The 23561-nt window shown below is 47.5% G+C and overlaps 1 protein-coding gene across 9 annotated transcripts in view; it reads right to left on the reverse strand.

Moving 5' to 3' along the window:
- Dlec1 (DLEC1 cilia and flagella associated protein) overlaps positions 1–23561 on the reverse strand; it is a 49475-nt gene that overhangs the window by 12507 nt on the left and 13407 nt on the right. For 4 of the 9 annotated variants that reach the window (XM_048795080.1, XM_048795078.1, XM_048795084.1 and 1 more), the window contains exons 7-21: positions 18444–18531; positions 17624–17797; positions 16689–16825; positions 15693–15785; positions 14368–14458; positions 13553–13715; positions 12172–12364; positions 11465–11523; positions 10725–10893; positions 9869–10285; positions 9623–9781; positions 8002–8144; positions 1920–2073; positions 1230–1340; positions 143–273 (exon numbers count right to left, since the gene is read on the reverse strand). In XM_048795080.1, the coding sequence (XP_048651037.1) occupies positions 143–273; positions 1230–1340; positions 1920–2073; positions 8002–8144; positions 9623–9781; positions 9869–10285; positions 10725–10893; positions 11465–11523; positions 12172–12364; positions 13553–13715; positions 14368–14458; positions 15693–15785; positions 16689–16825; positions 17624–17797; positions 18444–18531 (2282 nt within the window). The remainder of the gene's footprint in view (positions 1–142; positions 274–1229; positions 1341–1919; positions 2074–8001; positions 8145–9622; positions 9782–9868; positions 10286–10724; positions 10894–11464; positions 11524–12171; positions 12365–13552; positions 13716–14367; positions 14459–15692; positions 15786–16688; positions 16826–17623; positions 17798–18443; positions 18532–23561) is intronic. The other 5 variants (XM_048795086.1, XM_048795085.1, XM_048795082.1 and 2 more) reach the window with 3 other exon arrangements.

Raw genomic sequence — 23561 nt, forward strand, 5'->3', positions numbered from 1 at the left:
GATAAAGGGTCTGCTCCTGCAGAAGCAAGTGGTCAGGGCCCATCACAACTCTATGGCCTCTTCCCAGTGGTAGGAATCAGCTGGGAATGGACTCTCAGTACATTGCCAGTTCTTTGTAAAGCTGTTCCCACTCTGGGCTCACCTGATATCAGAGCCCTCCATGGAGACAGTGATGGTCACTTCCAGTCCCTGGGGCTTTCCAGAGATACCTAGGGCCAGTGGCTTTTTCATTCCTGACACATAACAAGGAAGAGCCAGATCCGTCAGTTCTTCCTACAAGAAAACCCATCCAGGGCTCAGTCAGACCCAGGGCTTCAGAGGTGGGTACAGATGGTCTTCCACAGCAGAGGTGGTTTCTGTGAGTGGCCCAACATGAAGGCCTTGACCTTTGTCTGGGCTCATCTCTGAGAAAGGGCTCTTGTGTGCTTTAGTAATCCCAGCCAGTAGGCCCACATCCTGTCCCCAGAGGCCTGGCCCCATCCCCAGGGTTCATGCTGAGTCTTCCTGAAACATCTGTGCATGTCCACAGAAAGGAAAACCTTTCAGAGTGACTTCTGGAGAGCTGCTCATTCTTTCTGATGCTGCTACTATAATAGACATCATGTCCTTCCTGAGTGGGATCTGCACCATGCTATGCCTGGGTCTATCATCCTGGAGCTCAGGATCATCTGTATAGAAAAGCTCACTGTCCCATGTTTGCCAGCGAAAAACTGAGACCCGATTTTGCAAGTCTTTGCAAGGAAGAAATTATTTCCCCAACAAGAACCATGCAGCAATATCCAACAATGCTCAAGCACTAATCATGTTCACCCAGATGGTCTCCCTCTGGGCCCCTCCAGAGAAAAGCTGTGCCTCCCCCAGGCTGACCCTGGCTACCAGTCACCTCCTCCAGCAGCATCTGGCACAGTGTCTGCCTTAAACAGAACCTCTGCCTTAGGTCTCTGGGCCAACTGGAAAGCTGGACCCCGCCCCAGCCACAAAGAATGGTCTGGAGAAGGCTAAAGCTGGTGCCAAAAGGGCCAGAGGGTCTCAGAGCACATCCAGGCTGCTCCAGGCTCTCTGACCTTGTGTTCTTAGAAAGTTGGCCCAGCTTGAATGGGGATCCTACACCCAAATGCAAAAAATCCCTTCCCTACCCACAAGGACCAGGAGCAGGACCTCCCTGAGGCACAAGCACAACCTGTTGACAGGTGTCTTAGTCACTCAGGTTCTGATATCACTGTACTCACCATGGTATGCACGGTCAACTCCAAGTTGAGCAGGCGCTCCTCACTGGGGCCCAGCAGGCCACGTTTGGGAGAGACTATTGCTGTGCAGAAGGCTGCTTGGTGCCCTAGGAGCTGGTGGACACATTTGTGGACCTGTTGTGTGAGGCTCCTAGAGGAACCCGAGTCCAGACAGCATGCTCACTGCTAGCTGAGACTCAGACCCACAGTAGGTCCCAAGGTTCCTTCTGTCCTCCCCAACCCTGGAGGGACTTCGCCACCTGTCAGTGGGTTGCACGGACTAAATGAGCTACCCTGAGAGGCCCAGAGTGTTGGGAAGCAGAAGGCAAATGCCTTTGATATACAAGGATGTGGCTCCATCTTCCACAGATCTCAGAGCCATGGGGCAGAACCACAATTGGGCTCCTGACAGCTATGTGGACCAGCCACACACTCTGCTAACTGGAAGGCTCTATCTGTGTTCACCAGAAACTCCTTCTCAGGCAGGAACTGGAATTCCCTAAAGGCAGGACCAAAGCCAGACCAGATGGGCCGCTCCTCTGAGGATCCAAGCTTTTCTGGGCTCTATGGAGTTATGGGCGGGCTGTGGTAGGGAGAGAGGCTGAACAGATGCTATGGGAGGGATTGGGGGGCCACATAGGTCTCTGTTGCTGAGGGCTGCAGACTGCTCCTGGATGGTACAGGCTCACTCACCTTGCCCCAGTGAAACCGCGTGAACAGGAGCGTGCCATTGACGAGCGTGATGGTTGACTTTGTGGACACCCCCATGTAGAGGTTGCTGACCTCCACCTGGCTGCTCTTCAGGTATACGTGGGGCTCCTGTACCTCAGCATACACAGGAAGGTAGCTGGAACACCAGGAGACAGAAGAAATAAAACTGCCCCTATATACAGTTGTCATGATGGTCTATGCAGAAAATTCTGAGGAGTCTATATTTTAAGAACTTCTAGAACTAAGTTCAGCAAAGTTATATGGGATAAGATCAAAGCACAAAAATCAAATCATGCTTTTACATACATAATGAACACATGGAATTGAGTGAAAATACAATACTGTTTATAAGTACTCCAAATTGAAATGCTGAGGTGTAAGAGAAATTATATGGAGAATAATTTAGGCTTATTTTAAAGTGGTTATTTTTCCAGAATGGTCACTTCGTCTCCCCACCCTACCCTGGCAAAACAAGAGAATTTTTCCAATCTCCACCCTGATAACCTAGTGCACCTCCAAGTTTCTACCTATAGCTAGTCTACATTCAGCTCCAGAATTTGCTGAAGCTACTTTTTTAAGCATTCCTTCCCATTGATGGCCCCAGTAGCTTCTGCTTCAGGTTAACTGATGTGTATTCTGTATTAGCCTCTCCCCCCAGATTTGGGGATTGCAATGTATCCTATGACCTCAATTCTCTGATGGATCTAAGAAGTCAATGATTTTCAGTTTGTTCAATTTTTTCTTGTGGTGAGAGCAGGAGCTCAACAAACAGGTATTCTGCCTGGATGGACATCTGAAGGTATTTTGCCAGCATGATTAACATTCAGAGTCAGTCCAGGGTAAGCAAAGAAGATTATCCTAGATAATGTGGCTGGGCCTGAGTTAATCAGTTGAAATGAAATTACCCAGAGAAAGACATTCCATGTGTGCTAAGCAGCCTCAGCTCTTGCTTCCTGCAGGCCTGCCCTATGGATTCTGGAATTGCCTGGCCAGTCACATAAGCCAAACCCTTGCAATAAATTTCTAGTGGAACCCTGACTGATACAACTGCATTATATAAAATGTAGGTAAATATAAAGGGCAGAATAAATGTTATTTTATTGAAATTCTTTCCTTCTGATTTAAAAGACAATTACATAAGCCAGAAACTGTAAAACTGTGTTGGTGGAACTTTAGTGTATGAAAATGAAGTTTGTATGAAAATAATTTTACAAAGGAAGGAAAGAGTTAAACAGTACAATTAACCAAACAACCCAACAGACATATACAGTACTTTGTCTGACAGCAGAATACATATAATTCTTTTTTTGGCAGGGGAGGTAACTAGGGATTTCAGAGGCACTTGATCACTGAGCCACATACTGAGCCCTATTTTGTATTTTATTTCAAGACAGGGTCTCACTGAGTTGCTTGGCACCTAACTTTTTGCTGAAGCTGGCTTTGAACTCGAGATCCTCTTGCCTCAGCCTCCCAAGTCACTAGGATTACAGGTGTGTGCTACCATGCCTGGCCAGAATACATATGTTCTTTAGGGCATATAAAACATTTCCAGAATGGAAGACAAGAGAGCTCATAAAACAAGCTTCAGTGAGCTTTAAAGGACTGTAATTATATAAAGTATATTCTCCAATAACAACAGAATTCAGTTAGACATCAACAACAGAAAGAAATTAGAGAAACAAAAATATCTGTAAATTAAACAACACACTTATAAATAAAGTAAAAAATTTAGGGTCAAGTAGAAAAAAATCACAAGAGAAATTAGAAAATATTTTTATGTCAATGAAATTGAAAACACAACATCTCAAAGCTTATAGGATGCAGCTAAAGCAATGCTCAGAGGTAAATTTATATTTATGAATGCCAATATTAAAAAAAATACCAAAAGCCTCAGCTCCCACCTAAGAAACTAGAGAAAGAGCAAATAAAATCCAAAGAAGAAATAATAGAATAAATTATCTTTATGCAAATAACATGTCCTTCTCTTTAGAACAATATTAGAACGAATAAATGAGATCAGCATGGTTGCAGGATACACGACCAACATGCAAGAACATTGTGTTTCTATGCAGGAGTGATGAACAACCAGAAATCAAAGTTAAGAAAATGGTTCTACTTCCAAAAGCATCAAAAAGCATAAAATATTTATAAATAATTTCATAAAAGAAATATAAGAATTGAAAACAATGAAATATCATAGAACTAAATGAAAAAGAACATAAGTGGAAAGACATACTCATGGAGAACACTGCCAAGATGATGACACTCCCCAAATCGACCTACAGATGCTACTCACTCCCTTACGGAAACCACAGCTGGCTTTTCACAGAAATTAGCCAACTGATTTATATGGAGATGTCATAAAATCATATGGAAATTCAAAGAATCCAGAATGGCTAAAACAATCCTGAAAAAGAAAAAAAGTTGGAGAATTCATATTTCCCAGTTTTCAGATTTACTACAAGGCCACAGTGATCCACACTGTGGCACCTGGCCCAAGGACAGACATGTGGTTCAGTGAAACAGAATGGAGAATCCAGAAATAAACCCTCACACGTCCATCAATTGATTTTTGAGTGTGCCAAAACAATTTGGTGGGTAAAGAATAGTGTTTTTAAGAAATGGTACTGGGATAACGGGTTAACTTCATGGAAAGGAATAAAATTGGACCCATTTTTTGCACTGTATGAAAAAATATAGTGCAAAATTGACACAGATAACCTATGAGTGTATGAACAGATGCTCAGCACTGTTCACTGGCCAAAGGGAAATGCAAATTCAATCCTCAGGGAAATACACCTCTCATGCTAGGATGACTGCCACCAGAAAGAGAATCACAAGTGACTAAGGATGTGGAGGACCAGAGAGCAGCAGGGAGGATGGAGAGCGGTCAGGACGGGTAGCTATGATATCCAGCACAGGGGCCACCTGCGAAAGCTCACAAAGACGGGTAAAGAGATTGGGGTTATGGGCACGTGCTTAGCAGAAGGGAAGCCCTGAGTTCAATACCCAGCACCAGCACCAAAAGAAAAAAAAAGAAAGGGGTAAATGTAACGTCATTCCATGGAAAAAAGGAGGATAAGGAGCAGAAAAGGAGAACAGGATGTGATCAGATTAACTGATACAACAGAAGAGAACAATACTGCTTCCTAAAACCCCTGGAATGAAGGTCATGTGCAGGTGAAGAGAAGTGCTGACACTGTCAATGACAAGAGTCAAAGGGAAGGAGTGGGCCATGGGGAAAGAACTGGGAACACGCAAGGAGGGTTGGGAGCTTGATCGGCTTGGTCTCCTCGGGCCTGGAGCTCAGGCCACATACGGGAGACGGGGCTGTAGTACTTGCCACCCTTGGAGAACATGGGTGTGGGCAGGAGAGAGTCCCCAGTACTCCTGGGCCTCTCAGCTGTCCTGGAGGAAAAACAACCAAATTGTTCCCAGCCTTTTATTGCTATTTATGAAGGAAGCGATGGACAGGTTTGTATAGCTGCCCAACATGGGCTTCCTTTGCGGTCTTGGCTGCTTCCTCTAAAGGCTTCTTCCTCTCAGGGGATTGGGGTTATGGTGTGCTCTGGGGCAACATGCTCACCTACTCTCCACTCCTTGGAAGAGGGGCGCTTGCCATTCCTACACCCACTTACTGAGAGGAAAACTGACGCCACCAGTTCTGTGTGCAAATCAACTAGATCCTCCATTCAGAAACAGCAGTGGACAGCCAACGGTTGCCAGATGTAGAAGAAAACTAAAAAAACGAAGGGAGAAGGTCTCCAGACACACACTCAAGAAAAGGGAAATCAGATTTCCTTGGGGGGATGCAAGAGGTTTTGTATGTACAAGACGCTAACACATTTCTATCAAAAAAGAACAACCCCAAAGCCAGGCTCGGTGGCCCATGCTGGTAATCAATCCCAGCAGGTCTGGATGCTGAGGCAGGAAGATTGTGAGTTCAAAGCTAGCCTCAGCAAATCAGCCAGGCCCTAAGCAACTCGGTGAGACCCTGTCTCTAAATAAAATACAAAAAAGGACTGGGGATGTGGCTCAGTGGTTAAGTGCCCCCTAGTTCAAAACCTAGTACAAAAACAAAACAAAACAACACCAACCCCCAAAACCTAAAATTTAAAAGTATGATTTCCAAAGAAAGGCATATCACCAAAGGCAGAAAGAGTGAGCCACAAGGCCAAGGGCACCTTCCCTGAGTGAGGAGCAAAGCCATTGAAAAAATAGAAATATTAGAAATCCAGTTAAAATCATGCTGCAAGTTTCCAGCAGGTGTTGAGTGGGCTGTTGGAGCTCAGCAAGCTTTCCCACTCTCTCTCTTCTTCTGGAGACAGATGCCCACCTCTCACCCCTACTCCTAACCCCCCACCTGGGGAAGGGGAGGAACACGACCTAGAGAGGACCTATCAGGGCCCATCTCTGGAGAAAGCAGGTTCACTTTTCACAGAGGGAGCCCAGGCTCTAAGGATCGCCTCCTCAGGCAGAGTGGCTAAGGGCCCTCACCAACAGAGGAGGGAAAGGCCCACAGAGAGAAGCAGAGTTGAGGGTTGGGACTGGGATGGAGGTTGCAAGAGGGAAGAAGGGTAGAGGATGGGAGAAAACAGAACAGCCAACAAAGGGAAGAGTTTTGGCCCTTGGGATGGCAAGGCAGGGATGCTTTTTCTTCCTTGTCTGCAGCTGTATCACCTGCAATCTGTAAACATTTTGGTTAATACAAGGTCCTTTCAGAAGAACAGAGACAGGAAAGGAAAGAAAATAAGACTTCATGGAAGACATGTTCCCAGAGGTGAACGCAAACTTAGCCTTCATGTTGAAGGCCCACAGAGTGCCCTGCAGGACCAGTGGGAAAGACTCACACTCAGACCCGCACTGGTCATCACAGTAAAGGACTTCCAACAAAACACTGGTGGCATCACCCCCGTCAGATGGTCAAATTATTAAAGCCAGATAATATCTGTCATCGTGAGAATATGGGCCCAGACAGGAGGAAGTATAAAATGGTGCAGTGTTTTTGGAGGATAATTCCAGAGTATCCATACAGGTTTTAAATGAGCATTTCAATTGTTTTATAATGAATACACATGCAATAATGAATATAAAATATATGCAGAGCTTAAATATATAAAAAATAATAGTAAAAAGAAGACAGGTATATCCCCATCCAGCTTCAGACACAAAATATTACCACTAGCCTTAAGGAAATATTTCACTTCAAAGTAACTTTGGAAGGGGTTGAGAGGAGTGGATGGGGGATGTAGATGGAATGTTATTTGCAGTGAGCTGATAACTTTTGAAGGTAGGTGATAGTTCATGGGCACTTATTATGCTATTCTATTTTTATATAGGTGAGAAACTTTCCACTGGAAAGCAAGAAAGAGAGATGGGAGGGAAAAGGGAAGGGGAGCCAGAGCAGTGGTGCGTGTCTGTAATCCTGCCTGCTTGGGAGGCTGAAGTAGGAGGATTGTAAGTTCAAAGCCAGAATGACAATTTAGCAAGACTCTAAGCAACTTAGTGAGACCCTGTCTCTAAATAAAATATAAAAAGGGTTGGGGATGTGGCTCAGTGGTTAAGTGTCCCTAAGTTCAATCCCCAGTACAAAAAAAGAAAAAACAAGGGAAGAGGAAGAAGAGAACTACTACTACCTTTGAAATCTCCAGTGTGTCCCTCCCAGAATACAAAAATATTTGCTCATTGAAATATGTCACTATTTTTGTGCTCATTCTCCTGTTGATGAACATTGGGGTTTCTAGTTTTTCACTATTATGTCACATCTCACCAGGAAACAGTAAAATGGTTTTGAAGGTGGTTGTACTAATGTACATTCCTTTAGCACACACATCCTAAAAAGACATACCCCAAAATATTATCAGTGAACTATTTCTAGGTAATGGATTATGGATCATCTTAATATTCTTCTGGGTAATTTTCAAATGTTTTAGGATAAACATGTATAAGTCAATTTAAATGCAGAAATGTCTCTAGATAAATACATCATTGCACATGGTATAAATAAATATACTGTAAATGTGCACATACTGTTGTCATCTTCCCATCCCCCACAGCCCCGTACCTCCAGGTCCCTTTTTCCACTTCCAGCTCTAGTACAGTCTGCAGACGCTGACAGTGCAAGGCCTCCAAGGTTACAGTCACCTGGCACTCCCCCAGAGGGTAAAGGTAACCACTTGAAGGCTCAATGTCCAAGGGAGATGCCTGCTGCCAATCCAGAAGGATGAGGAGTGAGGACATGGAGAATTGCAGAGGCCCTGGGGGCTGGCCATGCCCAACCAGGTGCACCTCCAAGGGCCCCTGGCTCTCTCAGAGCCATCTGGGACCCAGAAAGAGGCAAGCATGTGGGGGACTATGGCTGGGCAAGGGCCTCAGGATTGAGGATTAAAAAGTGAGTCTCCAAGAACAGGAATGCACAAGCCAGGTGCCCACACCCTGGCCCAGATTTGAGAGGTAGAAGGCAGAGGGAGGCCCCAGGATGTGGGGAGACCAGAGCAGGCAGATGGAGACTCCAGCTGGGGAGCAGGAGGACAGCCTGTGAGCCCTATGGGGAACCCTGGGTCAGGACTCTTGACAGCTTCAGTTGAGGAGAGCCATCAGGCCACCAGATTGCAGAAGGGGCCACAATTTCTCCTTTCCACCCAGGTGGTCTTTTCTCCACCCTCTCATTCCTTGGAGGATTGGACTCCTTCACCTGGAAGGTCTGTCCCTCCCCTCATATCAGGTATGTTGACCTTGGCTGAGGGGGAGAGGGAAAGGGAACTTAGGAAGGGGTTCTTTCCATTTTGTTCTTCCCGTCTCATGAGAAATGGAACATTCTTCTGAGTAACCCTAAGACCCGGGGTGGGTCACACGGAATAGTGGGGTGTCACTAGCCATGGAAAGGTTATATCGGAAGGGACCTTATCTTTCTCTTGGGTCTCTCCCATGAGAACCTCACAGTGAGTGCAAGGGTCATGCCTGCCTGGAGGTGCTAAGTGGCCTGATTTTCCCTTTCCCTCCCCCACCCCACCCAGGCCACCATGCCCAACCATAGGGTCGGCCTGGTGCTGTGGCCTCCTGCTTCTGAGCCTCAACCTCCCTGGCCTTTAGCAGGGGCTGCACAGGACTTGCTCTCATAGGAAAAGAAGGCTTTGTGCTTGTCAGCTTTCAGGCATTGAAGTTTGGGGTCCGAGCTCTGCTACAGAAAGGGCTAAAAAAATGCAAATAAAAACAAACAAAAAACCAAAAAATTAGATTTAAGTCTTCATATTTGGGCCACATGCCTGTGCCCAGGCGCCACCTGCTGGCAGTACCCACTGCAGGCATAGGCCCCAGAAGGATCCTAGCCCTGGAGGAGCCCAGCAGTACATGACCTCTGCCCAAAGCAGCTGCCCATGTGCTTCCAAACTCAGACTGCTCAGCCAAGGGAGAAGCCCAGGTCCTGTTTTGCATCTGATGGTAGAAAAGGGAACCAGAACCACCTGTTGAATTGGGGTGGGGGAACACATTCTGGGGAGAGGAGCTGCCTCTTGGTGGGGAGAGTTAGACACACGGCCAGGCGACAATTGCCAAGGGTGCCTTCTCTCGCAGCCCCGGGGCTCTGATTGGAAAGCACAGTTCAAGTTTCCCAGTTCAGACCTGAGCCAAGGTGAACTGGCTTCTGGGAGAGGTGGCATCCTAGGAGCCAGCAGCCCCCGACTTACATCTTCATGCCTTTCTTCCAGGCAGACCGGACTCTCTCTCATGTGCCACATGGCTGAGAGCTGGCTGATGTTCCGGATCTGGATGGACTTCGAGACTTTGTGCCCCAGGCGGAGCAGTCCAAACTGAAGGGCCGAGACGTTGATGACAAGTGCAGGCCCCTGAGACATCCGGAAGGATCTGTTACTGAGCAGCCAGGGAGTGGGCTCTGTGTCCTACCCCTGCCACCCAACCCCCGTCTGCAGCACCTTAAAGGCCGCCTCGATGTGTAACACCACTGGCGAGGGCGAGTCTCTGATCTCGCACAGCAGGTCCTGACTTGCTGGGCCAGGGACACCCCCGGTAAAGTTCAACTCAAAATCCCCAACCTCGTTGGGCTCTGGGAAAGAGGGGAAAGTGAGTGGAGAAGTTTCCTTCTGTGGCTGGGCCTGGACATCTGGCCTGTACTCATTTCTTGCCATGCCGGAGCTGATCACAAGACACCAAGGGCCTTGTGCAAGCCCCTTGAACCCTAAAACCTCCTCTTGCAGCCACCCCAGGGAGGTCACACCCCCTGCAGTCCCCAAGGTACCTATGACCCCTGTGCAGGGTTCCACTTCAATGATGTGGCAATGGCTGATCTTCCCCCACGTGTACCTGATGGGTGACTTGCTGTTGTTCCACATCTGAAAGACACACCCCAATCTAGGCTGCCCCAGGACTGCCCTTTCATGTCATGTCTGTACCTGCTGAAGGACTGTGGGATTGAGGGTTCACAAAGGGTCCACTTGACCCCCCTCCCAAATAACTCCTGGCCGCCAGTAGCCATAGCCTTCCCAACTCACAGCACCCTCACTCCATGCTGCAGGGATGAGGGTGCCTGCCATATCCTGCCAATGACCTGGGAACCTGGGAGTGAGTTCAGCAGCCCTGACTTCAGAAGACTCTGGAACATTGATAAAATAAAACAGACTCACCTGGCTCTAGGCATCTATGTGAACCCCCGTTGGGTTCAGGGGCCCTCAGGCTCTGTGCAGTGGCTGCTCCAGCTCTGTCCTTCCTGTACCCTCACCCAAGTGCCACACGGCTTCAGTTAGCCCACACAGGGGACAGATGATGACCTACCTTAAAATCCTTCTTCACATTTATGCCAATGTAGTTCTCCCCTGGGATGATGAGGGCGTAGGGTTCTAAGAGAACCTGGAAGGGTTCTGCTGAGCCTTTCACCTCAATTTCCACGACAATCACATCATCCACAGAGTATGTGTAGTCCTCCAGATTATTCACCTCTGAACTGAACACAAACCCACCGCGAGCTAGGAGCTGACGCAGCCCGGGACATCACTGCATGTCCCTGCCTCTGTCCCACATGGTTGGCCTTATGAAAAGAAGATTCCACCCTACCCACAGCTCCCAACCTGAGACAAGCAGGAGTGTCAGTCAGTGCCCTGGAAGACTATGAATGCCTGTGCTGTGACAGAAGGCCTCAGATGGGGACACTGCCCTGCTGCCTCCAGGGACCAGACTGCAGTCCTAGCCTGGGATCTCTGCACTAGGCTGACTGGAGACCCAACCCCTAGCAGTGCATCCTCAGCACCACCTAGATGCCACCAGCTTGGTTATCCAAGGGTAACAGTGAGCCTGGAGCCCCAAGGTTCCTAGGGTGGCCTATGGCACTCTATACCCTCCTCCCTGCATCCTGTGCCCACTGTAAGCTGATTGCCAGGGCAATGCAAAAATGCTCATAGCCCTCAAAGCCTGTTGGGGTCAAGTTCCTCATCCACCCTGTCTGGAACCTTCCCCAGAAGCATCCCTAGTGGGAGGCTAGGCCCAGCTGCCCACCCTCAGCCATAGGCCCTACTCACTTCAAGGGCTCAGGAACTTCTTCCAGCACCATCTGCAGCACACTGTGGTAGTTCCTCAGCTACAAGGAAACACAGCACCCTGAAAATACTGCAGGCTGCCTAGAGAAGACAGGTGTGGGCAGGAGCTTCTCCTCCCCTTAGTTGTGCCAGAAACGCTTCCCTGCCACCTCTTAAGAAAGTGGGGTTGCTGCCAGGATAGGAGCTATCCCTGACTCGGGGAACAACAAAATCATCCCCCGACCCCCACCAGGCTGACATGGGCCCTGGACAGGGCCTTGGGGTGTCTGAAGCACAAACTCTCAGATAGTGAGGCAGCCCTGCTCACTCAGGTCTGAGAACCACCAGCAAGGGCTCTAGACTGGCCCTGTGCTAACCAGGCCCTTGGGAACCTGCACCTCCCTCTCTAGGCACTGCTGTAGGATGGGTAGGAATGGTAATATGCTTTGACACAACCAGGGATGTGGAAATGAGCCCAGGTCTTGTTGCAAGTGGGGTGTCTTGGATCAGGACCAGGCAGTATGATCTGCTTTGTCCTGCTCACCAGGCATATGGTCCAGTGACACGCTAAGCCATCTAGGTGCCAATCTTGGCAGGATGCCCAGGTACCTGGTTCAGGCTCAGCTGTGGCTTTGATGTCATTAAAGAACATGGATTCAGGGGCAAAAGATCATGATACGATCATGTGTGGCTAATGAGATCATGTTAACCTCATAAGGAGAAAAGCTCAGGATGAATTCCTGGTTGTTGTGGGGGCTCAGAACCCCCTTCTCAGGTATGATGGAGAAGGCAGTCTCCCTGTCAGGGTGGTACTTGATGCTGTCCATGCTGTAGGTTTCTCCAGGCATTAGGGGCTGCAGGTTGGGCTTCATGATCTGCCAGTGGAAAGCCAGCTCCACATGTCTGTGGGGGCAATCATGACAGTGGGCAGCACATCCAATGCTGTGCTCCAATTCTTCCAGGACCAGGTCCTCCCACCCCATGCTTGGCCAGCTCTGCTCCAAGAGAAAGCAAGAAAACACCCAGAAACAGGAAGTGACTAGGTCAGTCTTCAAGCAGTTCCCATGGAGGAGCCTAGGGAGAACTGCATAAGGACGGTAGGTGAGTCAGGGTGCCCAAATTAGAGGCTACGAAAGAGAGCCACCTCTTCCCATCCACAGCTCTAGAGACTGGAACCGCAGCACATCAGGGGAAACGGACAACTCAGGAAATCATTTAATTTAATCATTTAAATCAATTCAATTTAATTTACTTTTAATTGATTTAGATTTAAAATCTAAAAACTAAGCATTAAACTAAAGGTATCTAGCCCCCTCAGCCCCAACCCCTGGAAAATATTAGGAAAATCCTCTGCACTATCTTCTACCAAGTGAGAGTTTCCACACTTTGCCACATCCACCCCGTCCCTGCCCTCCGCCTCCAGCCGTCGCCTCCCAGGACAGCTATGTCCTGAAAGACGTGTGCCCCCTGACTGCCAAGAGAAACAATGAAAACCCTACGGCAGTAGGAGGGGCAGGACTCTGGCCATGTTGTAGACAGCAGCTGTCAGCATCTCAGGTCACCAGGTAGCCTGGGCTGGAAGTTCCCCGAGGTTGGTCCCGATAGAAGGGTAATGCTCAGAGGCTGGTCAGAAAATAAATGGCAATGAGAGCTGAACCAACAGATGTAGGGCTGGGGACCAGGATTACTTCCCCAGCACAGGAAGTAAGGTGGGAAACTATTCCTGGCTCGGGGTGGTCTGAAATAGTTTAGAGCAGCACTGTGTCAGTGAGATTCTTGAAGCAATGGAAGTCTTAGAGAGCCGCACTAATAGAGGAGCCACTGCTTACCTGTGGATACTGAGCTCTTAGACTGACTAGCGCCCTAGAAGGAAACTGTAATTTTATTTAGATTTAAAAATCCATATGTGCCTGGTGGCCACCATGATGGACAGTGTAAATCTGGGTCCTTCCGTTCAGTCTGGATCTAATCTGAGATCAGAATCCCCAAGGCAAGGAAGCTCCGGCCTGAGTGGAAATTCAGGGTCAGGTGAGGAAGGGGAAGAGGAAGGGGCAGGGGTACGTGTCAGGGGCACACCCAGGGGCAGCTCACGTAGCATTTCGGATAATCAGCTGTTTCCTTGCTGTGGACCGAATGTTTTCAGGCTTGAAGCGTATGAAGTGCTGGGCCGTTAAGTCTGTGAGCTCTCCAGGGTCCGGTTGACTTTTTTCACCAGAAACATAGATAAGATCCAAAGCGATCAGCTGCCCCCTTCCTGACCAAGTAGGTAATGTTCAGAGAAGCTCCCGTAAGCTGAAGGCAGGACTCTGATCAATAGCTGCCATAGGACCCATGCCACCACCCTCATTCAGTGGCCCTTGACCATGATTCCCAGAAGCACATGCAAGAGGGAAAAGAGGGCCATTAGCACACGTACTCATGTCCCCATCTCTTCACAGACCAAAAGGAGGGTATTTTGAGAACTTTGAATATAGCAAGCACTCAATTAATACCTGCCAAGTGAAACTGGGTGGAAGGAAGGGAGGGGGTGGGGAGAAGGCAGAAAGGTTGAGAAGGCCCTTCTAACCTTCCGGAAACCTAAAGGTGCCCCTGGTGGTTTCTGTGTGTTGCTGATAATTCCCCAAATGAGATCATAGCGAGATCCAAAAGGAAATTACAAAATGGCACCCCAGGTTTCCATCTGTTCCTCACCAAAAGGCCCCTTGAATTATCCTGGAGGCCACTCTAGCTTGGGTATTCAAGATCCAAGAATGAAGGGCCAAAAGCTAGTGCCTGGCACCTGGTGACCCCAGCATCCCCCACAGCTGCCTGACACAGGGTGCATGAAGCCAGGCCGCTGTGCAGCGAAAGCAGCTCCCGAGGCAGTGTCCGTGCCCACCAGGCCCCAGGAGTGCACACAAGCCCACCTGTGATCACCAGCTCCCTGACTTGGCAGTTGTCACACACGATGATGAAGGTCTGCTCTACCTTTTCCAGGCTCATTGGGAGGAACAAGACCTGGGGGAGAAGAGGGTGCCCTGTCACCCCTCATCAGGGGCTCCCACCCCTACCTCTTTCCTTCCTCAGACATGCACTCTCCCTTTGCTCTCTGCTCCCCAGCCTCCCTGCCTGACCCCCGCAAACCTAGAGGTTTCAGTCCAGGCCCTATCCCAGAGTAACGCAGGGAGTAGACTGAAAGGATGTGAAAACAAAGTTCAAAAAACAGATGACAACATGCAACCTCATTTCTAACAAAAGAAACAAATGAAAACTACCCAGAAGAACAGTTTTTTTTTTTTCCCCTGATGATACTGGCACAGAGCGAAAGCTCACTCTGTAATACATTTTGTACTATATTTCCCCCCAATTTCTCTCCACCCGCAGGCCCTGGTAACCACCATTCTACTTTGTTACTCCAAGCTCTATTTTAAGATTCAATAGTTAAGTGAGATCATGCAGTATTTGTCTTTCTATGCTTGATTTATGTCACTCAACATAATGTCTTCCAGTTTCATCTGTGTTATCCCAAATGACCGAATTTGCACCTTTTTAAAGGCTGAATAATAGTCCATTGCATATGGATACCACATTTTCTTTATCCATTCATCCATTGATGGACACTTAGGATGATTCCCTGTCTTGGCTTTTGTGAATAGTGCTGTCAAAGATATGGGATTGCAGATGCCTCTTCGACATACTGATTTCATTTCTTTGGGTATATACCCAGCAGAGGGTCAGCTGGATCATGTGGTAGTTCTATTTTTAATTCTAGAGAAACCTCCATAGTGTTTTCTATAATGGCTGGAGGTGAATCCCAGCTACAGACAAGAGATGTTCAGGGACTACACTGGAAATGACAGCTCCATCTGCTTTGCAAGAGAGGTCATTCATAAGGCCAGGCACGGTGGGGCACACCTGTAGTCTCAGCAGCTCAGGAGGCTGAGACAGGAGGTGTGAGTTCAAAGCCAGCCTCAGCAACAGCGAGGCACTAAGCAACTCAGACCCCACGTTCCTACAAAATAGGGGTAGGGATGTGGCTCAGTAGTTGAGTGCCCCTGAGTTCAATTCCAAGTACCAAAAAAAAAAAAAAAGAGAGAGGTCATAAGACAGCCAAATGACAATGGCCTACAAGATGCAGGAACATGTACTTGGGTCATGAAATCACAGGCAAATGCAATCATGCAGCAGCGGAAGAAACAGCCATGAGCAATCATGAAGAGGAAGGACCATGAGCCAGTGTCTCCTTACCTACCTCTATTAATACAGCAGAGCCTGGGGCCAGCTCAAACACAGATGGCATGACTCCAAAGGGAGGCTGCTCAACAAAGCCGGAAGTTGCAACCGCCTTAAAGACATGCAGATTACACAAAGGTGTGGGGAAGAGTGTAAAGCCCAGTGCTCACATTGCAGACTTCTATCATTCATGTTGCTATCTGAGGGATCCTATAAAGAGTCTGTGATGCCCTCATTGAGCATGCATGCGCTGTCTTGCCTTTCACCAGGTGCCAGGCACAAGATTCTTAAGGTTAAAGATGAGGAAGTCACAGAGCTTTAAAGAGCTGACCACTGGCAGCAGGTGCAAGGAATGTCATGGACAAGTGCATGGGACACAAGCAGGAGGGGGTGAGAAGGTCCTCCTAAGGCACATCGTCCTTTCCCTGCCACAACATCCTGCCGGTGGTGCCGGTGTATGTCTGCCTCCATTCCCATCCCACCCTTGGCCCTGTGCTCCTGTTTCATGGGGGGCACCTGCTATCCTGTTAGCAGAGCTGCAGCCCCAGTGTCTACACGCGAAGCCTCTGAGCATGCCCGGGATACAAAATCATGCCTGCAAGACCCTGGCAGGTATCTGAAGGGAGAAAAATATGCTCCTTGGGATGTGAGGTCCTCTGGATCTAGCACATGTTTTCTGGACATAAGGGTACAGAGGAATCTCCCTACTAAACACAAAGAACAGCACACTCATGCTGATCAAGGATGTCAGGCTGGAGCTGCTCGGGCATTGGAGAAGCCAGGCCAATGGGGCAAGTGCACAGACCCTGCCTTCCAGCCCTGGCTGACAGGGTCATAGTGTTAGTGCCATGACCAGAACTACCACCTTGGTCTCCACACTCATCCTCACTCAGCGATGCCAGGGACACCCTTCTGCTTTTGTGCGTTTCCAATCATGGGGTGCAGTCTAGCAACTCCCTCTAGAAGGTTATTTGCTTTGATGGATTTGCTCTTTTTCCAATCTATTATCACTCACCCTGAAACTTGGTGGTGGCCAACTCTTTTTGGGCATAATGCAGAATTTGCCAGCGCTGAAGCCCACATTTTTGCAGATGAATCTGGTTACCTTTATTCCCCCAATGAGGCAGTAACCACAGTCCAACACTGGAGACACTGCAGCCACAGGAGAAGATGCATGAGAGAGGCAATAGGTCACGCTGAATGGGCCCTGTTGTCATTGTGATCCTGAGGTTCAGCCAGAGCTCACAGCAGCTGCATAAGGATGTGGGGGTCCTAGGCCAGCACCCCAAGCAGAGGGGATAAAGGGGACACCTGACCCTGTGCCAATTGGGTCCTACTCAAGCTGCTCTGCGCCATATGGCAGTAGCACCATAGGACTCTTGTCTACTCCCGGCCAGGCTGTGGGAGCCGCACACACTGTGGGCTCCTGCCTTGGCCAGGGCCACCCAGCATGACCCTAGGGATTATGGCAGAAGTGAGGGGGATCAGAGTCCCAAATTTCACCTACATCCAGCTGAAAAAGACTTATGACTGAGAGTGCCCAATGGAAATTCTTCCACGGGAGCTCACCCCATGGCCACAGAGACAACATCCACTGCAAGCTCCTCAGGGTGCCCCGGCACTTGCTTCTTGCCTCACTCAGTATGGCGTCAGGGGTGTTCACCAGCCAGCCACATCTGTGATGGGGTTAGCTGGGCTGCAGGCCTCCCTCCCTCCCATATGGGTCAACCTCCAGGGGACACCCAAAGTGAACAGTAGGTCACTGACATTGTCAGGTATCACTGACATTGTCGGTCCTGACATTCTGGAAGATGGTGTGGAAGCTGCTTGGCAGTCCCCCACCCAGAAGCCTGAGAGGACCAAGCTCTACACTGCTACCCAAGGGGCAGGTAGTCCTCGTGGGGGCTCCTGGCCCTAACTGAATCCCTGGGAAGGGTAGCACACACTCACAGGTCAGCACAGGGGGCGGCCTCCGGGCCTGCAGGGGGATCAGGAGCGTGTGAGTTGACTGGGTCTCGACTAAAATGAAATCATCAAAATCCCCGAGACAGTCCGGGATAAACTGTATAGTGTACTGGCAAGTCATGCCGGGAGCCACCATTCCACCTTTTCCTGGGAACATCCCTGCGTAGGACAAAAGCCACCAAAGAGGATCAGGACCAACCACCCTGGCTGAGCCTAGCTGCCTCAGACCAACCACGGCTGGGTCTGGCTCTGTGAGTGAATCCCTTCTGGGTCAAGGCCAGGCAGAACCACCAGGGTGTGCTAGGGGACAGGCTTCAAGGGCAGGGACTCCAGGCCAAAAAAAACAAAACTAAGGCCCAAGCGGAGGGGAGGTGGGGGTTTGCCATGATCCATCTGAAATGGTTAGCCTGGCTCATGTGGCTTAAAATTTATTTTGTGGGCAGTAGGGAGTCCTTTGAGATTTCTGAGCAGGAGTGACATGAGTGGGGTTGTATTGAGACTGACACTCCCACCCAATCTGGGAGGTGGCTGCAGGGACATGAGCCAGGAGGAGGGCCTGACTAAGGGCATTGACAGCGTGAAGCAGAGGAGATGGCAGAACCAGTGCCTTGAGGGAGGTGATCAGGAGAGTGGTGCTGGGGCGTCACTGGGAGGCTCTGAGCCGAGCATGAGGGCCTCCAGTGACTGCTGAGGGAGAAGCCCTGAGCCCAGGTCAGGGAGTCCGCAGGACCCGGTGGCTCAGTCCCGGCAGCCAGCCCAGCAGGTAATTTTGTAGCCATCTAGAAAGCGACTACGCTAAACTCACCCAATCCCAGAGCAAAGTGTGGAGTAGAAGGCGGGAGGACTCGCAGGTAGCGACTGGCAGAGGTGGTGTTCTGCAGCGAGATGACCATCTGTTCAAAGGCAAGGGTGATCTCTTTTAGACAGCATTTAAGTACCTGGCCATGTGGTGTCTGGAACTTCAAGTAATATGGAAAGGGAGGAGGCATAAATGAAATAAACCTGGTCATGTGTAAGTAAGTATTGGAGCTCAGTGATGAGCATACGGGATTCATTATGTTGTTCTGTCTACTTTTGTTTGTTTCAGGAAGTTTCCACAGTAAAAAAAAAATTTTAAAACCTTAAAGATGAAGAGGGAAGTAGAGCTGATCTATTTTGTCCCATTGCTTAAAACAACTACAATAGTCTCTCTGTATCCATATGGTTGGTTCCAGGACCTGAGAAGATAACTAAACCTGCAGATCCCTTACCAAATCCCTTCTATAAAATGGCTCAGTATTGACACACACTCTACACACATCCTCTATCACTTCTCAGCCTTTTGGTGTCCATCATCTCTAGATTACTTACAGTAACTAATACAACGTAAGCTCTATGTAAATAGTTCTTATACTGTATTGTTTAGGGAACAATGACAAGAAAAATGTCTGTATATGTTCAGTACAGATGCAAACCTTGTAGGCCTAATTAAATAGTATGTGAACGAGACTCAAGGTGAACAATGCTCAAAGTGAAATGATGGGATACTTTGGCAGGGTCCGCCTATATATTGTTACACCTTCAGGAATTTAGCACAGTGCTCAGCACTCAGCAAATCCAAATTCGGCTTTATGGAACTTTCAGAATGGGGAAGAGTGATATTTTCAATCTATTCTTGGTGGAATCCATGGCTATGGAACTTGCAGATTGTCGCGATGAGAAAAAGTGTGACATCTGCAGTGGAGGAGAGAGATAAAGAATGTCCATGCGCTTCTGCTCTTTTCAATGTTTTGTTTACTCAATACAATTTCACTCTGTAGGTTCGTAATCAAGGAATGACAATCCTTAATGCTGGGCATTGCGATAGACAGAATCAATTCAAAGCAAACAATTCTACGTTAATTCTAAGCACTGCAAACACACTTAATCATGACAGACCTGTTACAGACATTCCCTCTGCATGCTAAGCTTAAGTGCTAGATTCAAAGTCTTAAGTCTTAGATCTTAAGTCCAGCAGATGCACACTCACTCAAACCGCAGCAACCAGTCAGGAATAGACAGAGGAGATGGTCATAAGGAGAAATCTTGTTCTTACCAGAGTCAAGAGGCTGCTGTAGAGTTTGAGAGTGGTGAGAACACAGAGGATCAGGCAGATGAGAAGAGTTGGGAGGTCAGCCCAGGTCCTCATCAGGCTCTCAGGCTTGTGTGCATCAGTGTCAACTGGCTGAACGTCTGTTCATTTGCTCCATCATTTATGTTAAATTTTGGGGCTTCTGACTGCCCTTTCAATCCCTATCAGCTGTTACTGGGTTTCTCAGTGATGTCTTTCATTCTGAAGTCAAGCCATCTGATCTGTGGTTTCCTGATCTCTCGCCTTTTGCCTTTATCAGGACGAAGGCAAATGACAGACACTTCACTCTGAGTTTTATCAAGGTTGTGGAAAGTGACTTATTTTATCAGGCTATGACTGGGGACCATATTGGAGGGCTCTGTAGGTGTGCCTGGTGGGGACTGCAGTTTTATTTCAAAATGGATTCACTTAGGTTAAGGCCCTTCTTAGGTGAAAGCTATCCTTACACAGATACAGAAGGCTGATCATACTATTTACTGAGCATCTACTCTGTGCCTCCTCAACCTCTCAACAACCAGGAAAGGCGAGCACTTTTTTTATTTAACAGGTGAAGAACCTGAGGTGCAAAGAGGCTCCTCAGAGATTCAAACTCAAGACATTTGGATCCAAAGTGTTGACCAGCTCACCTCATGTATTGTCTTCTTCCCCACATTTTCCTTTGAGCCACTTCTTCCCACAGGCCCAGTCAAGATATATTGTGGGCACGTGTGTGTCAGGGCTGTAACTGGGCTTCTCCATCGGGCAACCCATCCGGCCCCTTTGAAATCCCACCTGTCTCCCTGCCTCAGAGTGGGAGATCCCTAAGGGTAAGCCCTGGAACTCAACCACAACAGCACCCAGCACAAAGGAGGGAGCCTAAAACATGTACATATCTTTTTCTTCTGTTTTGTGAAATATAATACTAGGAAAAATGTATAAATTATAACACAACAAAAGCCATGTTTCTTAAGTTAGGTAATAGAATAAATTCAGTTGAAACCCTCTACCAGCTCCCCATCAGATATCATCTACATAGATTTGAAATACGCCTTCATATTTTTATTCAGAGATATATATTCCTAAATCAACAACTAAGTTCCCCCCCTCCCCAGTGCTTGAGATTGAATCCAGGTCTTGTGCATGGTAGGCAGGTGCTATACCACTGAGCTACATCTCCAGCCCCTCTTAAGTCCATTTTTCACCAGCACAACATTTTGATCAATTTACCTGTGAACCAGGCCACAATTTAGAAAGACCCATTTTACAGTTTTAATTTTCATTCCTCTGTTATTGATAGTGAGCATCTTTTCATGTTTATTTGCTATTTGGGTTTACTCTTCTGTGAGTTGTTTACTCATGTCCTCTTACCTCTTGCCATTACAGAGTTTGTTTTTATCTTATTGATTTGTAGGTGTTCTTTATATATGTTGAAACTAATTCTTTATAAAGTAGAAACTATAAACATTTTCCAGTTTACAAACTTGCATTATCTTTTGATTTATGCTTCCTAAAATTTGTGTGTACATTCTAGGAGTTGAACCCATGGCCTTATGCATGCTAAGCACACACTCTACCTCTGAGCTGCACCCTCAGCTTGTTTCTAAAATTTTAATATAAAATTTATCAGTCGTTTATGGTTTGTGCTTCAGTTTCAGGAAATCTTTCCATATTCGCTATATTTTTTACTAAAACAATAGCTCTTTTACCTTGAGCTGTTTACTGGAAACTATTTGGTTTGGGGTATGGGTATTGGCAGGTCTGCACACATCCACGGTAGTAAGAGCATGCACTGATCCCTTAGTCACAGAGCTAGTTGCAGCCACTGCTGTCATTAAAAATTGAGGCGCTCCTGGCAGTAGCTGTTCACGTCAACTGAGTCATGACTTGCTTCCAGCCATGCAAGGCAAACCTCTCACTGGGGAAAGGCAGGAGCCAGGGGGTTATAGGCTTCTCAGGGCATGTCCCACTAGACAAGGCAATCGATTGCACTTAATGGGGGTCAGCTATAAAGTACAGCCTCATATTAGCTCTCCCTCCTTTATCCCCCTTCCCTCTTCCCTCACTGGAACTGTAAATGATAGTAAATAATCTCACCATCTCAGGCTCTGCTATGTGGGAAATCTGAGCCCACACAGTCAGTACAAGAAGGGTACTAAAATAGTAGACCCTGAGGATGCCATTCTGGAATTGGCTTACCAGTCTGGTGGCAGTAAGAACCCTAGCTGGCAGGAAGCAGGGTGAGAGGCTCCTAGCATGGTAGCATCACAATTATTAATGCTTCCACCAGTGGTCAGCTGGGATGAGGAAACAGTAGACGGTCAGGCAGTGACAAGTGGTAGCTGGGGAGGCTGGAAGGTCTGAGGCAGTGATAATTATATGGAGCGTGGAGTGGATTGGCTTTCCTTACCAGCACTAGAAGCCTTGGAGGGAAAAATGAGAGGCTGAGGCAGCCAGCTGCCAACTCAGCCCCCACTGAGACATTCTTTGCATTCCTGAGTTACACTTACTCCTGTGTGTATATTTGTTTTTTAATTCCTGCTCGCTTTGATTTGCTGCTTTTTACCTAGTATTTCTGTACCTATGTTCTTCAGCAAGATCAATTTGCATTTTTTCATTTAGTGTCAAGGTAATCTTCGGCTCATTATCTAATAATGAGGGCAGGTTCCCTCTTTTTCTAGCATCTAAAACAATTCATATAAAACTTACATAAGTTAATTTTAAAGCTTATAATTAAAATTTATACACAATAGGCATTAGCTTGAATGTTTGGTAGCCTACATCTTGAATGTTTGGTAGAATGTAGTTTTTATTTTATATAGAAAGTGCTTTTTAAAGTTATTTTCACCAGAGTGGGACAGCCTCCTAGTTTGAAGAGGCAGAAAGTTCTACAAGGTTTTGAAAATAGAAATCCTTCCCCTGGTCTCCACCCTGCCATTTCCCACCCTCTAAGGGCAAATGCTTTTTCCTCCTTCAGCTGATTGTTATTTATTTCTATGTCTCTGAGTTGCACATTACGTTTTCCCCTTCAGTTTTAGGGATTAATGGCAGATGGATCATGTGGCTATGCCCTCTTTCCTCTCCCATATCCAATTCAATGTGTGACTTTCCCTTCCTATCCCCCATCTTCCCAACAGAGTTACATCATGTTACTGGTTATGTCAGTAATGAGTATATTAAAGGCACTCTGTAAATGCTATTCCCAGCTGAGCAGGAGGCAAACTCGGCTTTCTTTCCCTCCCTCGCAAAAACATGTATTTTTCTGAAGTTAATAACCAACTCGCTTTCAGAGGAAGTAGTGCTGTGTAGCTGCCAAGGTTAGGCCATAAAAGCCGTCTGGCTTGCAAGGATGCTCACTTCTTGTTGTCATGTAAAAGTCTCACTACCTGAGACCGCCACACTGTGAGGTACCCCAGATCAGGTAGAGAAGCTCTAAGTCAGTGTTCTAGTCGACTAACTCAGCATCAGCACCCATGTGAATGAAATGCCTCGGAGAATTCCAATCCCAAACTTTTGAGTCACCTCTAAACACCAACTTACCAGTCCTGGTCTTAAAACATTGCAGAATAAGCCATTCCCATTGTGCCTTGCTCAAATTTCCAACCCAAAGAATCAATAAGTGGGCTAGGATTGTGGCTCAGGGGCAGAGCACTTGCATGGCATGTGTGAGGCACTGGGTTCAATCCTCAGCACCACATAAAAATAAAGAAATTTTAAAAAAAGGTATTGTGTCTATCTACAACTAAAAAAGTATTTTTTAAAAAAGAATAAGCACAATAAAAATGGTTGTCACTAAGTTTAGAGAAATTTGCTCTGCAGCAACAGAAACCCCCAAAA

The sequence above is a fragment of the Marmota marmota genome, unplaced genomic scaffold (assembly GCF_001458135.2).
Source record: "Marmota marmota marmota unplaced genomic scaffold, marMar, whole genome shotgun sequence".
Classification (NCBI taxonomy): domain Eukaryota; kingdom Metazoa; phylum Chordata; class Mammalia; order Rodentia; family Sciuridae; genus Marmota; species Marmota marmota.